This window comes from Sinocyclocheilus rhinocerous, unplaced genomic scaffold (assembly GCF_001515625.1).
Source record: "Sinocyclocheilus rhinocerous isolate Xijiao unplaced genomic scaffold, SAMN03320098_v1.1 scaffold491, whole genome shotgun sequence".
In the NCBI taxonomy this organism is placed as follows: Eukaryota; Metazoa; Chordata; class Actinopteri; order Cypriniformes; family Cyprinidae; genus Sinocyclocheilus; species Sinocyclocheilus rhinocerous.
In genome coordinates, this window is record NW_015625034.1 from 1,050,702 (window position 1) to 1,064,570 (window position 13,869).

General features: G+C 35.7%; 1 protein-coding gene across 3 annotated transcripts in view; it reads right to left on the minus strand.

Annotated features, from left to right (window-relative positions):
- LOC107748701 (nuclear receptor ROR-alpha-like) overlaps positions 1 to 13,869 on the minus strand; it is a 34,668-nt gene that overhangs the window by 19,756 nt on the left and 1,043 nt on the right. Inside the window, exon 2 of one of the 3 annotated variants that reach the window (XM_016563646.1) lies at positions 5,823 to 5,852. The exons of 1 other annotated variant lie outside the window; for it this stretch is intronic. In XM_016563646.1, the coding sequence (XP_016419132.1) occupies positions 5,823 to 5,852 (30 nt within the window). Of the gene's footprint in view, positions 1 to 3,969; positions 4,018 to 5,822; positions 5,853 to 13,869 lie in introns of those variants that run through there. One more of the 3 variants, XM_016563657.1, reaches the window with a different exon arrangement.

Consider the following 13,869-nt stretch of genomic DNA (forward strand, 5'->3'; position numbering starts at 1 on the left):
ACAGGACAAAAAAAAAAAAAAAAAGAGTCACCAAGAGAAAGAATGAAAGAGAGAAAAAGAGAGAACCTGGAAACATCAAGAGCTTATAGCTTTCAAAGAAACAACTCATGAAACAAACTGAGGAATTCTACAAGATCCGTATTTGACACAGCACATTTGTTTCATGCACATCTAACCGAATAACATATCTAATGCTAAGACTTGCTAATAGAGTGCTAGAACAAAAAAAACGTTGTTTTAATATATTCACTGAAGTGTTTTTATTCGGATGAGTTTAGTTTTATAAATTTTCACTATAACAGCTCAATTTTTCAAATAAAAAAATGACATGCTTTAATGAATTATTAATCGTTATGTTTTGTAATTATACTGGTTGTGAAACCATTAAAAAATGTAAGAAGAACAAAAAATTTACGTATAATTAACGAAAGCTATTTCTGTACGTGTTCTCAAATAAAACATGAATTAGTAATTAAAGGATTCCATCTATAAAAATAATTCACAAAGCAGCACAGCCACAAAAACATCTTTTGTGACAGGAAAGTGCCAGAAGATAAGATAAAATAAGATGAGTTTGATAAGACATTTGTGCTTAGCATGCGGTTTCAGACACAGACACACACACACACACACACACACACACACACACAAACATATACCCATTTATTCATACACACATACACACAAACATATATACACATTTAAATATTCTTTTCATTGTGCAAATTAATAATACATATTAGCTTAGGTCTTGAAGGCACTGAATAATTTTTTAAAAAATCAGTCTGAATGGAAAAGCTTTGTGAATTCAGGGGGAAAGAATACCTCTTTGATTTTCAGGACTTTAGTCACTGAATGTATAAGTCATGATTTCAGAGTCTTTGAAGATTTAAAGGCATTTAAGAACAAGAGTGAAAGAAGGAGTGAAACTCCCACACAAAAAAAGCGGTAAATTTATACACATATCAGTGTGCGGAGCACATTTACGAGTTTCAACTTTCCTTTCGTAACATTCAGTTTCATAAGCCTTTGTTCTATATGAAAACAGATCAGATCTGATTAAAAAAAAAAATTATTTTCATTTTTTTATATATATATATATATAATTCAAAAAGTCAGTTCTTAAACTTTTGTTCTTTTTGATTGCACTGTTTTACTTGGTAACAACGGAGAAAAACCAGCCAAAATGTAGGTGATGGAAAAACAGCATTCAAACAAAAGCTCTGCACGCACACCTGTGCACATACACACGTATGTGTGTGCCAACATACACACAGACTCACACACAGGGACTGAACGGGTGACCACAGCGCAGAACAGCACAGTCTTGCAGCTGGTGAAGCGTTCATTGGCAGTAAATTCAGAAAGTATGTGTGTGTGCAGTTAGAATCTAGTGCAACGTTGCAAAATGCCTCACTTTGCATGTTTTCTAAATGTGCGTATAAAACCAAAAAGTGTATTCAATAAAATCCACCAAATTTCTTTCCGGCTGCGTTCATCGGATGAAGATCAAAACCGCTATCTCGGAAGGTCTCTCTGCTCGTACCTTCCTCTCTGCCTCAGTCTGACTGACTAAAGCAGTGCTTCTTTCTGTTTTTCGTTATACGGAACGAAAACAGGACCTTTTAGGCCTTTTGTGCATTAGAACCATAGTAAACTGTCCACATAAATTTCAGATAGCTTCTGATTCTGTTCTTAAATAAGGCTAATTTTAATTAACGTATCATCAAACCTTATTCTTTAAAGAAATGCTTAAACATTAGCTTTTAATAAAATATAAATAAAGTATATAAAGTATTATATAAAGTTAGCAGTCTGGACATTTTCAATGTTTTAAAAAAGTACTAAAGTTATTCAAATATAAAGTAAGATATGGAGGATGGGAATTACGCAGTGACTAAAACATTAAATAAAATCAAAACGATCTTTTATTTCACTTTCTTTAACTTTGCTGTTCATTCTCTTTAAACCAACTTCATGAGGTGCATCCTGGGATGTTTTTTCAACGGTTTATGTTTTGTTATTTAAATTTAAAAATTAGCATTTTTTGCTAAGAATTGCGTAGACACAGTTTACATCAATCCAGCATTTAAGCATTTATTAAGATTATGAGAAATTATTTTACGCGAGTGCATTCACACACAATAGAAAATGTCATTTTTAAATGAAAATCAATGCAAGAGGTAAGACAGACTCAGGTGTGGTTGGAATCTGGAATTCTTTTACGGTGCCATTTTTTAAAAAAGTACTTTTTTTTAATCACACTAAAAAAAAGCTTTCAGGGTTTCAGGGTGTTGGACTACAGCGAGAGCTTCAGTGCAAACTGGCATCAGATAATGCAAAGTGATAAGATACAGCACAGCTGAGTTCAGCAAGTCCTGCTTGAATTGTAGCAATTTTGATGAGCAGATATTTAACCACATACGTGATGTGGGCTGCTACGGAAAATTCAGTTTTAGGGGACTGTACAAAAATGCCTATTTGAGAGTCATTTCTGAACAATGTCCACAACCACAAGCCTCACAAACGAGCGTCATCTGATACTTTCGGGGTCCTCAGTTTTTTGTCTGTGTGGGTTTCAGGACAAAGTAAACAAAAATAGAGGGAGAATTAAAGATCGCCTTTATCCTTTTAGCAGTTACTTTGTGTTCATTCTGTTTAGGCCAAACACAATGACTCAAAACTGAGGATGTTAAATTCAGAGAGTTTCTGAAAGCGAGACCTTATCTTGCAGTGTTTGTATTATTAATGAGATAATCTGCACGTTAAACCCTTTATCTGTAGTCACGTAATCATATCTATAGTTGTGGTACTAATCATGACAGCCACAAAGCACAAGATAAACTAATAATCAATTTATCTGACCATTAAACAATATTGTGGCTTGCTAGGTTTGTGACTGAACTGATTACTTATTGACCTTACCTGTCACTGTCTCTATTGTTCATTTATTGTGAGTTTATGGATCTATATAAAGTTTAGATCTATAAAAAATCTAAATAATTATCTGCCTTATTTTTGTTGAAAAGCACTGTACAAAAGAACTGATACATTAAAAATTAATTTAGGATATATTCGCATGATTGAGTAGACAGCAAGAGTTACAAACATAGTCTTTTTTGTACGTTTGAACAACTTTGCATAGAAAAGTTCTGTTATTTCAAATCATTTATAAGACTTTGTTCAGATTCAAAGAAAGTACCAAGTTAAATAAAAAGGATACTTTCTGCATCAATTTCCAATGTGTTTATTCAGTTTTTCATGTCAAACCAGATTTTAGACTAAACTAATGTTGTGCCTTAGGCTCAAAGGTGAACTGGAAATGGAAATGGCATATTTGATGTTGAATGTGTGAAAATCCCTATTACTAAACTCAGTGAGAACAGGTAGAGTCACACACCCACGCTGGACCACTTCACACACACACACACACACACACACACACACACACGAGTCTACTGTTAAAGCCATTAATAAATTACATAAGGTAAAAGCAAACACAAACCAAGTATGAAAAATAGAATTTATAAAGAAATTATAAATAAAAGTCCTGATTTCAAAATCAGATCTACACTGCTTTCTGTATTCCTACAAAATCCTGCATATCAAGGTCCTTCATGATGTGCATCATCCATCTCTGAAGTCTCGGACGTGTTAATATGGCGGAATGAGTCGCGTACAACTACAAACAACACAGCGAAACTCCAAAAAGGTCAAACGGAGAGCCTGAAAGCAATGGATATATAATCACTATGTCCTAAACTCGAGTTTGATGAGCGGAACGGAAGACTAAAATAGACACAAAAGTGTTTTGCAACGTATAAGTTGCTCTAACCAAAATGAAACCCATTACTTTCAAAGACACAAGGATGCATCCAATGTGATGCATACAAACATTTGTCACACACCCACACAAACATCAGTAAAAATACATACTTATTAGGCCAGACACAAAACATAAATGCCTACCTCGCATCATCTTCACAGCATGTGTGAACTGCTGTCTTTCTCTGGTGAAGCTATACGTCAGAATCACTCAATATGGTTGACAGCTCTGTCTCACAGTTAATCAAACTTCTGAACAGATGATGCTGTCGCACGGTGGGAGATGACAGAGAGATTAGGTGGTTTTCGGTCGGTAGGTGACAGAGAGAGAGAGCATTTGTGTGTGTTTCTATCCGCGAGTGACAAAGAGGGAGAGGGTCTGTCCCTTTCAAACTGTAAGGTACACCTCTCTCTGTCACACACGCATGATGTCTCTTCTAAAGCACTTTATGTGCTGTTTCTCTGTCCGTCTATAGGTGGACTCTACTTTCTCTTTCTCTTTCCATTTCAGCAGTGAGCAGCTCACCTCTGTATGTTTGTCTTCATTGCATCCTGAAATCCTGAGTTCCTCACTCTATCCCTCTCACTTTCCACCAGTGCACACACACACAACTAAAAACTCCCAAAAAGTATCAAACCATCCTGAATAATTTCTGTTCTTCGGATTGTGCTTTCAGGGAAAAAAGGTACAAAAGCTGTCACTGGGACGGTAACCTTTCGAAATGTACACTTTTAGACTTTTTTGGTTACACATTATTTTAAGGTGTCCTTGTTACAGTGTAATAATGCATTTAAGTACTGAGTAATATTAATTAACTACATGTACTTACTATATGGTTAAGGTTTGTCTTAGGGTTACTTGCATGTAATTATGCATAATTTATTGTTATTATAATATTAAGTACATGTAATGCGTAACATGGAAACCTTAAAGTGTTACCCTTTTTTTTTACTCGTAAAGGGTGCATATTAGTATGTTGAAGGGGCATAATATTAGTACCTAAATATTTCATATTAATGTCTTTTGAAAGGATACTGCCCCAGTGACAGATTTGTACCTTTTCTCTACTTGATTAAAGGAGAAAGTAGCATTAAAATGGTAAAGTATTGTCTTGTTGGCTATTAGGAACCGTTCAGAAAGGATGTGAGGCTGGTCTGATAGGTGGTAGAGGGTATTGGTGTAAACAAGCTGGTTAAGATCGTCATGTGATATTGGTGCCACAGCATACGGTAGAATTGTTATTGCTTGTCATTATGAATCATGGTCCAACCACGCTCTGCGTGTTTTCTAATCCACCTACAGTCACATTCAAATAAAGCCAGTACACTAATATGATATTAAACAAACTTTTTTTTTTCCCTTTAAGGGTTTCCTAACATTTGTATAAAGTGAATTTGACTGAGAAACAAATTTATAGAAGGATCTAAAAAGATCAAATGACCAGTTCAAAGTTCAAATTTAAATGCAAAAACAAAACAAAAAATTAAAGGAGATAAGGAAGGAAAGAAAGAGCAGAAGACTTACACAATGCACGCTTGTAATCAAACACAAAAGCGGGAAGAGTTTTAAACAGCATCTTTTCGCCAAAATACTCTCAGATCTTATCTTCATTCAGATGCACACACCCATAGCTGTGCACACCTGTGCGTGCGTGTCTACGGTAGCTTTGCTCACGTTTAAACATACAGCTTTTATGGCTGAAGTAAAAATATATGTGGATACAGGTGCATTGTGTTTGTGTGTGTGTGTGTTCTTTACAGGTGTAATAATGCACCGCTTTGCTACACTGATACAGGCCCCCCTCCCTATAACCACAATGGAGGGGTTCTCTGATATGCAAAAAACAACATGCAAAAGGGGTTAAACAAGCCACCTTTCAAAGCATGCACACACTAGGAAACTGCTATTGTGCTTGACTATATAACATACTTGCACAGCTACACAGAGTGAACAGACAGTGTATAACTGAATGGTTGAGATTCTCAGTTGTACTTACTTAGATGGGATTTGTTGTGCACTGGATTTCCTAAAGAAGGGCACAAAACAATAGTTAGTTAGGCAATTAATATGTTTCGTGTAACTATATATGTTCTAAATATGTTAAATAAAAAATTCAACATAATCGTGATGTAGCATGAAATGTAACTATAGTTGTAAACACATCCAATGTCTCTCTGTCTTGAAATATTGATTTAGGCCTGTCACTATATCAGACTCTATTGAAATGAAAATGAAATCACACCACAATGTCAAAATTTTGACATCATCTGTTTGATTTTTTTTTTTTGGAAGTAAATTCAATTATTTTATTTTATTATTAAAATAAAACAATTTCATTTTCATTACTGAAAATGAGCTGTGTCCTACTTGTTGCATTTGTTAAGCTTTCAACCTTGTTAATCCATAAATCATAATTATCAAGGAAATATTTTTTTCTTATACAAGTTTATCAATAACTACAAATCAAAACTTTGGTCAAACTAGCTAGAGTCTACTGAGTGACAGCTTAATTTATAGTAAATTAACAACCTGTTACTCATTCTGATTTTTACTTTATTAGATTTAATTACATTTCAATTTGATTTAAATTTGGTGTTTATTTAATGTTTATTGCTAAAAACAACAAGTCACACAAATCAGGTTTAGACATGTCTCAAATTTGTTAACAGGATTAAAAAAAAACAGGTCATATTTTCATTGAAGTTAAAGGGATAGACCACACAAAAATAAAAATTATGTCATCATTTACTCACCCTCAAGTTGTTCCAAAACTGTGAGTTAGTTTCTTCCATGGAACATAAAATTTTTTTTTGATTCGGTTGGTAACCAAACTGTTGATGGTCCCCATATGGAAAAAAACTACTATGGAATTTCATTGGGGACCAGCAACTGTTTGGTTACCCACATTCTTCAAAATATCTTAGTTTCTTTCTTTTGCTGAACACAAAATATCTCTTTAATAATTAACATTTTTAAGCATCATGTTTAAGAAAACCCAACATTTCTAAGAGTACTAGGGCTTAATTAGGACCCTATTCATGGAAAGTGTCAGTGTTATTCACACACCTACACATACTAAACAACTAAAACTGTAAAATGTATGCGTGCACATACACTAACACATGTACACAAACACACATCACAAGCATGCTTTTATTGGCATGAAAGCACAAACACACATCATCATTCACATGAAAAGCCCCCTTTAACCCCCATCCCAGCCCACACGTGAGCACAAACAGCAATCTCCGTTGTCTGACGTTTGACCACACTTTAAGAAAGTTCAGATTTGATGCTGTGTTGGCCGTTTCCGATGGGTATATTTAGCAGTGTCTGTCTGAAGACACAGGGCAGGTACGATAACCATCACTGGGAAGAAGACTTGGCCTCTCTCTCTCTTACTTTCTCTGTCTGTCTCTCACTCCGGCTGTCTCTCTCGCTCTTTGAAGGGCTTTGTGGCTTTTTGAAAGAGTCACTTTTGCTTATGTAGCGGAACACACACAAATAGGTGCGTGGCGACTTGCAGACGTACTCGGAAACAAAGACTCTCAAAGCAGGTATTTCACAACTCGATTTGCCTAATAGCAAAAAAATGACCAATGCTGTTTTCGGTATGATTTTTCGGTCAGTAGGATGCTCAGTTCTGTGGATTTTCTCAAATTCTCCAACAAAAATGCATGAATTTATGTTTATAGGCGTAAGAGAGCAAAGACGTTCATCGTTTGATGGCAGATTAAAGGATTCTCTGTGGTACCTGAATGATCAGGGTGATATAAGGCACCATGGTAACAGATCTAAATGCAGTTGGATAACCCAGACAAGCCCTGATTACACTACTTATCGATCCATTCTGGCCAACTAGCACAGTTACTTGACCATGCAGCTATTACAGGACCAGAGACAAAGAAAGAGAGATTTTGTGTGCTTGAGTTAACGTCCTTTGAGAACAAACAATCACACTTATTCAGAACTCACTATCACTACGTCTTTAGCATGATCGCTAAAATAGCATTTTAAAATGTATAGGAACACATATCTACAAATTAGCAAATTAAGTCATTAAAACAACAAAGTAACAGTCTAGACACTCTGAAAAACACACAGATAGAGCAAACTGACATGTGGGCCTCTGTTATCAGTGCCTGACATAAACTTATCATCTTGCTTGCACGGAACAACACTTGTCAGGTGACAGCTACAATATCTATAATAAGTCATTACTACACATCCTACACATTTAATAGATCTACAAAAAGAAACCATACTGAATTTGAAAAACCATACATATTTGTCCACTTCAACAGTATTTTTTTTTTATTTTCCTCTCCAAGTCACATGAAGACACTGAAGTTTTAAAGCATTTAAAAGGTGCAACTGTGAACATTCCCAGAGCTGAGTGTCTTGTGAAAGCAATAATCCCACACAATAAGACTCATAAAGGAGGAATAGGAGAGAACTGTGCATGAGCATCTTAAACCCAAAAAAAGTTGTAGACTGCCCTGGCTAGTGATGTCACAATACCAAAATTTCAGTTAAATACCAGTAAAAATTCATGGTTCACTGCACCAGTTTTGGTACCATAGCAAAAACTATTTAAACTCTAATCGAAAATAAAAATTTTAAAATGTCAATTAAATTTGTTAACTAAATAATACATTAAACCAACAAAACTTCAACTATTTTGATAAGTAAACACTACTCTTAAAATATGTATTTATACTCCAAGTTTTAATGCACAGCTCTATTTTGACATGTCAGAATTTTTGTCCCGTTCACTGCTACGATGATCAGTGTGTCACACTCTTTAGGATTTGCGAGCATGCAGTACTAGTCGATGAACTCGCGCTGAACAAAAACATCCGCTTTCATAGATATGAAGTGGATTCTTACTAACTTAAACACATCTGATTGGCCATTGTATTCATGCTCGTGACATAAATGTCTGTGATTGGCTGCAGCGCTCAATGCAAGTGTTTGAAAGCAGCACCTACTGTAAAAAAATTTTAGTTTCAGTATCGACTTGGTACTTTCAACAACACTAGCCCTGGCAAAAGATTCCCATCAAACTTTAGAATAACTAAAAAAATTCCAGTGTCAACCTCTGATGACTTGCCCAGAGAGTAAATGGCTGGAAACAAAGAAATGGTCAATCACTCTTGGTGACAAAACGAATGTGTATGTCCATGCACTTGTACAGATGTTTTCTTCAACTTTCACATAAAGCACAGGTTGTGGGAATCTCCTCAACCACCTAGATGATGCAATGGCATCCATAATGCCCTAGAAAAGGCAGAGTGTCCCCATTACTATTAGTACCCACGCAGACCGCAGGGTCCCTGCTGACTTCTCTAAAGCCTCTTCCTCTGCAACCTGTATCTATGATGTGTTCAAGCTTCCTATGACATGAATCAGTATACTATGAATCAAATTAAGGCACTAGCAAGGACCTTGATCATCGTTGTTTGTCACCACAGCTGATCATCATTCATTTTGTTTATTGTGCATCTTACTTAACTGTAATAAAAAGTACAGCAATGCTGTAATATGAGGTCGTCCTACACTCTAAAAACAAATGGTGCTATATAGCACTAAAAGCGGTTCTTTGGCTCGTAATCATAGGGGAACCACTTTTAGTGCTATTTAGCACCTATTTTTACAGGCGCTATATAGCACCTTTGTCAAATGGTGCCATGTAGAACCATAAGAGATGCCATATAGCACTTTTTCTCAACAATGGTGCACCAATCATAACTCATCCATGGCTCCCAGCATGCATTGCGACATGAATAAATTATGCAGCTGCATTGTATTGCTTAGTATTTTCTTTTATTCTTACTATTTGCTTTTATTTTTGTTGTGACTTTTTACTGCCCTGTTTTGTGATGTTCAAAAATCATATCAAAATTATCAGAATATTTTGTCACCATTGCTGAGATTCACATGCTGATTCTTCATGTCTATGAGTGACAGAATTGAAACCTCTTTACAACCCATAACTCTAAAAGTGGTTTATACAATTTTCTCACATTGTCACGTAGTATCGTAGAACTGCAATAATATAAAACACATAAAAAAAAAAAATTATATCTTCAAGAAATAGACTGTATTTTAATGTTGTTTTAACCCTTTCCCCAACTAAACTAAGAGACTAAGAGAGAGTTAAAGAACCTTTAAAGAACTATACAGGGGCTTAGAGGTTTTACGGTAGTGGTGCTATATAGCACCTCATCGACTCCAAAGAACCGCTGAAGAACCATACAGGGGCTTAACAGGTTCTTTATATGGTAGTGGTGCTATATAGCACCTTAACCACTCCAAAGAACCGCTGAAGAACCTTTTTTTTTTTAGAGTGTAAGTCTGATGACTTAACAGACTGAAAAAGACAAGAGAATATTTCAGAAAAAATTAGTACAGTGAGGAGCCGGTGTTCACTAGTGCATTCAGGGAAGTTCTATAAGGAGCAACGTTTTAGCGCACTGTATTCTTGACAATGGTATAATTATGGTCATAATATTCTTGACAACTCCCTGGGCAGTGAAACGAGAGGTCAACTATCCAGGTACTAACCAGGCTTAACCCTGCTTAGCTTCAGTGGGTAACCAGTCAAGAGCTGCAGGGTGTTAAGCTGCTGGAAACTGGTGGCAGTTGTCCTCTGTTTTTCCATAACAAGAAGTCTCTGAGGACCCCTGCCACTATACAAGGGAAATCAACAAGTCAACAACATCCTATAAAAACGAAAAACTGACCCATCCTGAGAGACTAACTTCTAAAAAGTGCTTTGAACTCAACTAGCTGTGAATGAAAATGAACCTACATGAATAACTGTAAAGATATAACACAGAGCATCAGTTATTTCAGTTTTCAGTTGACAACCATTGACATTATCATGAGTCTCAAGATTTGCCTCATCTATGTAGATTCATAAACCGCTAAAAGGTAACACATGCCATATTGTCGTTGAGTGTTTCAATACTCTGTGGTTTCCTTTTGTCTCTCACCCATCTCTTCCTCTGTTCAGTCTTTAAAGTTCTTTCTCACTCCCACCTGTATAAAATCTCCCCCGTGTTTTGCCAAATGTCACACTCTGCCTTCGTACACGCCGTATTCACATATCAGCTTGGGAAGAAACTGTGAAAGAGTGTTGCAATGTGTGTGAGAGAGGTTTGTGTGTGTGAAAGCAGGTAATCCGTGTAGTGGGGTAGTGGAGGTATTAGCTTTTGGATCTCAAATTAGCCAATCGGCTTCTGGAAATAGATCAGGAATCCAAAGACACTCACTAAACACTAATCTTTCCTTTAATCCAGATTATGTCCATTCTTACCACACACAGAAGTATTTACAGTATTTCTGGCAAGGTGATATGAGGGTAAGTTAGAGAGAATCAGAGAATCAGAGAGTAAAAAAGCAAAATAAATAGTGAGAGAAAACACTGAAGTCATAACACAGATGCATCTAGCGGTAAACATTAGAAGAGTCTGAAAGAGATTTCTGCATTCAGGAGAGGAAAATTGTGGATGTGATATAAAAAAACTAAAGGACTCCAGGTGGTTAAACTATCAGTAATAACGTTTACACACACGGCCTAATTCTGCTCATGAAAGCGGAGTGCTTTGCTTTCTCATCAGACTCACAGTTATTAAAACATTAAGAAAACGTCCGGGGACCAATAGAGTGATTATTTGATGACTCTATACTGTGTAAAGAGGATAGATTCGAAAATCATGAATACACCTGGTGATGTACAGTTACCAGCAGGGTCCACAATGTTAAGGTTTTGAATAGAACCAAGAATTTTACAACCTGATGCTGTAGAATATTTATAAGCTCCATAAAGAAATGAAAATTCTGTCATCATTTACTCACCCTCGTGACATTCTAAACGTGTGACTTTACATCTTCTGTGGAACACAAAAGAAGATATTTTGAAGAATGCTGGTAAACATACAGTTTTGGTTGCCGTTGACTTCTACTGTATGGACAAAAAACCCCACTGAGACATTTCTCAAAATATCTTCTTTGATGTTCCACAAAAAAAAAAAGTCATGCAGGTTTGGAATGACATTATGGTGAGTAAATGATGACAGAATGTTCCTTTTCATGAGAACTATCCCTTATTTAGGGGATTGTAATTGATGCTACTTTGTAGCTTCTTCAGACCACCATATTGACTCTACATATCATCCATTAACAGGAGAAAAATTAATGGGACCTTTAAAGGAATGCCAGTGATATGCGGTTAATTACCATAGATATTAAATTCAACAATAATTTTCAAACAAAAATGTTATTTTGGGGTAAAGTTGTCTAGAATTTAGCAGTGAGGCTTCTGTTCTAGATTAATAAGCCCCAGGTTATGCACTGCAGATATAAATCCTTTGGCTGGATTTTCCCTTTTGCATATTTTAGAGCACATTGTGGGAAATTCTGTCGTGTTTAACAGCTTTAAATTGCCGGAGTTAAAAACTGGATATAACTTGACGATTCTCTCACAATAGTCTCATGTTAACACATAATGTAACTATAATTTTGAAACAATGTTTATTACTGTAATTCCAAAGTCTATTTCCATTGTAAGGGCATTTATATGGGTTTCCTTCACTGAAGAAAGAATAGAAACTACTGTCTTAATCCATAGACTTGTACTGAACCCGGAACATTCCCTTAAAGAACCCAGAAGGTCTTAACCTATTCTTTGAAGAAGCTGCAATAAATCTCCAAGGAGCATTTAACCACTTTAAGAACAAAAAATGTTTTTTGATAAGAGGCTTGAAAGTAACTTTGATTTTAAAAGTGTAAGGGTCTGTGACTGAAAATATAAAGACGCCGATAAGCACTATAGCGTGTGCACAGGTGAACACAGGGATGAGATGTTGACTCAGAATGGGAAAGTTAAGCTTATGATATACACGAGAGATATAAGGTGCAAGTACACAGGTGCAAGTGGGAGCTCATCAAAGAACAGAAGCAGATAGAACAGAACAGAAAGTGAATGTGGAGGAGTTCAAAACAGAGGGAAAGTGTGTTTAGATGATACAGTGAGAAGAGCAGAAAAGGAGTGTCAGATAAAGGAAGTGTGAGAACGGGGATAAATGTGTTTAGATAGAGGGCTGCATGAAGAGAGCGTGACGGCGATAGGTGCGTAACAAGAGGGCAAGAGGTTATGACACAGGGTTTATACTTTCTTAATATATGGATTATATGCGTTTCTGTTTGTTACAATGCATAACAAGTCCTATGTGTACTGTTTGTGTAAGCATTGTTTGAGAAGATGAAAAATATATTTTTTAAACATTACAAATACTGTTATATGAAATACAACACTGAGCAAACTAATCTTGCATAATTCAATATATTAAAGTGCAACAACCTTTCATGCCATTTAGACTAAATAATGACATCAAAAACAACTGAAATTGATTATATTATACTAATTTAAATAATTGAAATTGAATTAAATAATCCACTTTCCATGCATGTAAAGTTTTGCCTGAACATGTACTGCATGAAAGGGGTTAATGGTTAACAAGCTACACATCTGCATTAACTTCCAGTTTACACAGAATAAGGTCACTGAACAAACTGATCTCAGCGAAAGAATGTCGTAATAGTGAAATAGCCAAAAGTTCAACTTCAGATAACCCAATACACCAGTTTCCAATTAAAGCAATACTCTTTCAGTTGAATAAGGCCCTAAAGAGACCTATTGGGTTGCAAGATCCTAATAAGACACCCTTGAGGGAATTCCATTTCAGTAACTAAAGTATAGTCTTATCTCTGTGCTACTTGGTCAATGGGTATCGCTTTCCATTCCCTTTTTTTCTTTTATTTCCCTGACTTTTTGTTCCTTCCCTGTCTCTGAGAAACAATCAGGCACACAATTAATAGCCTAATGTCCATATATATTACGGAGATATAGCCCAACTTAAAAATAATTACAAACATTTGCTCACTTTTATGTACTATTCAAATGTATTCACACACACATATATACATATATATATATATATATATATATAGCATTTAAATAACAAGTAAAGAACATT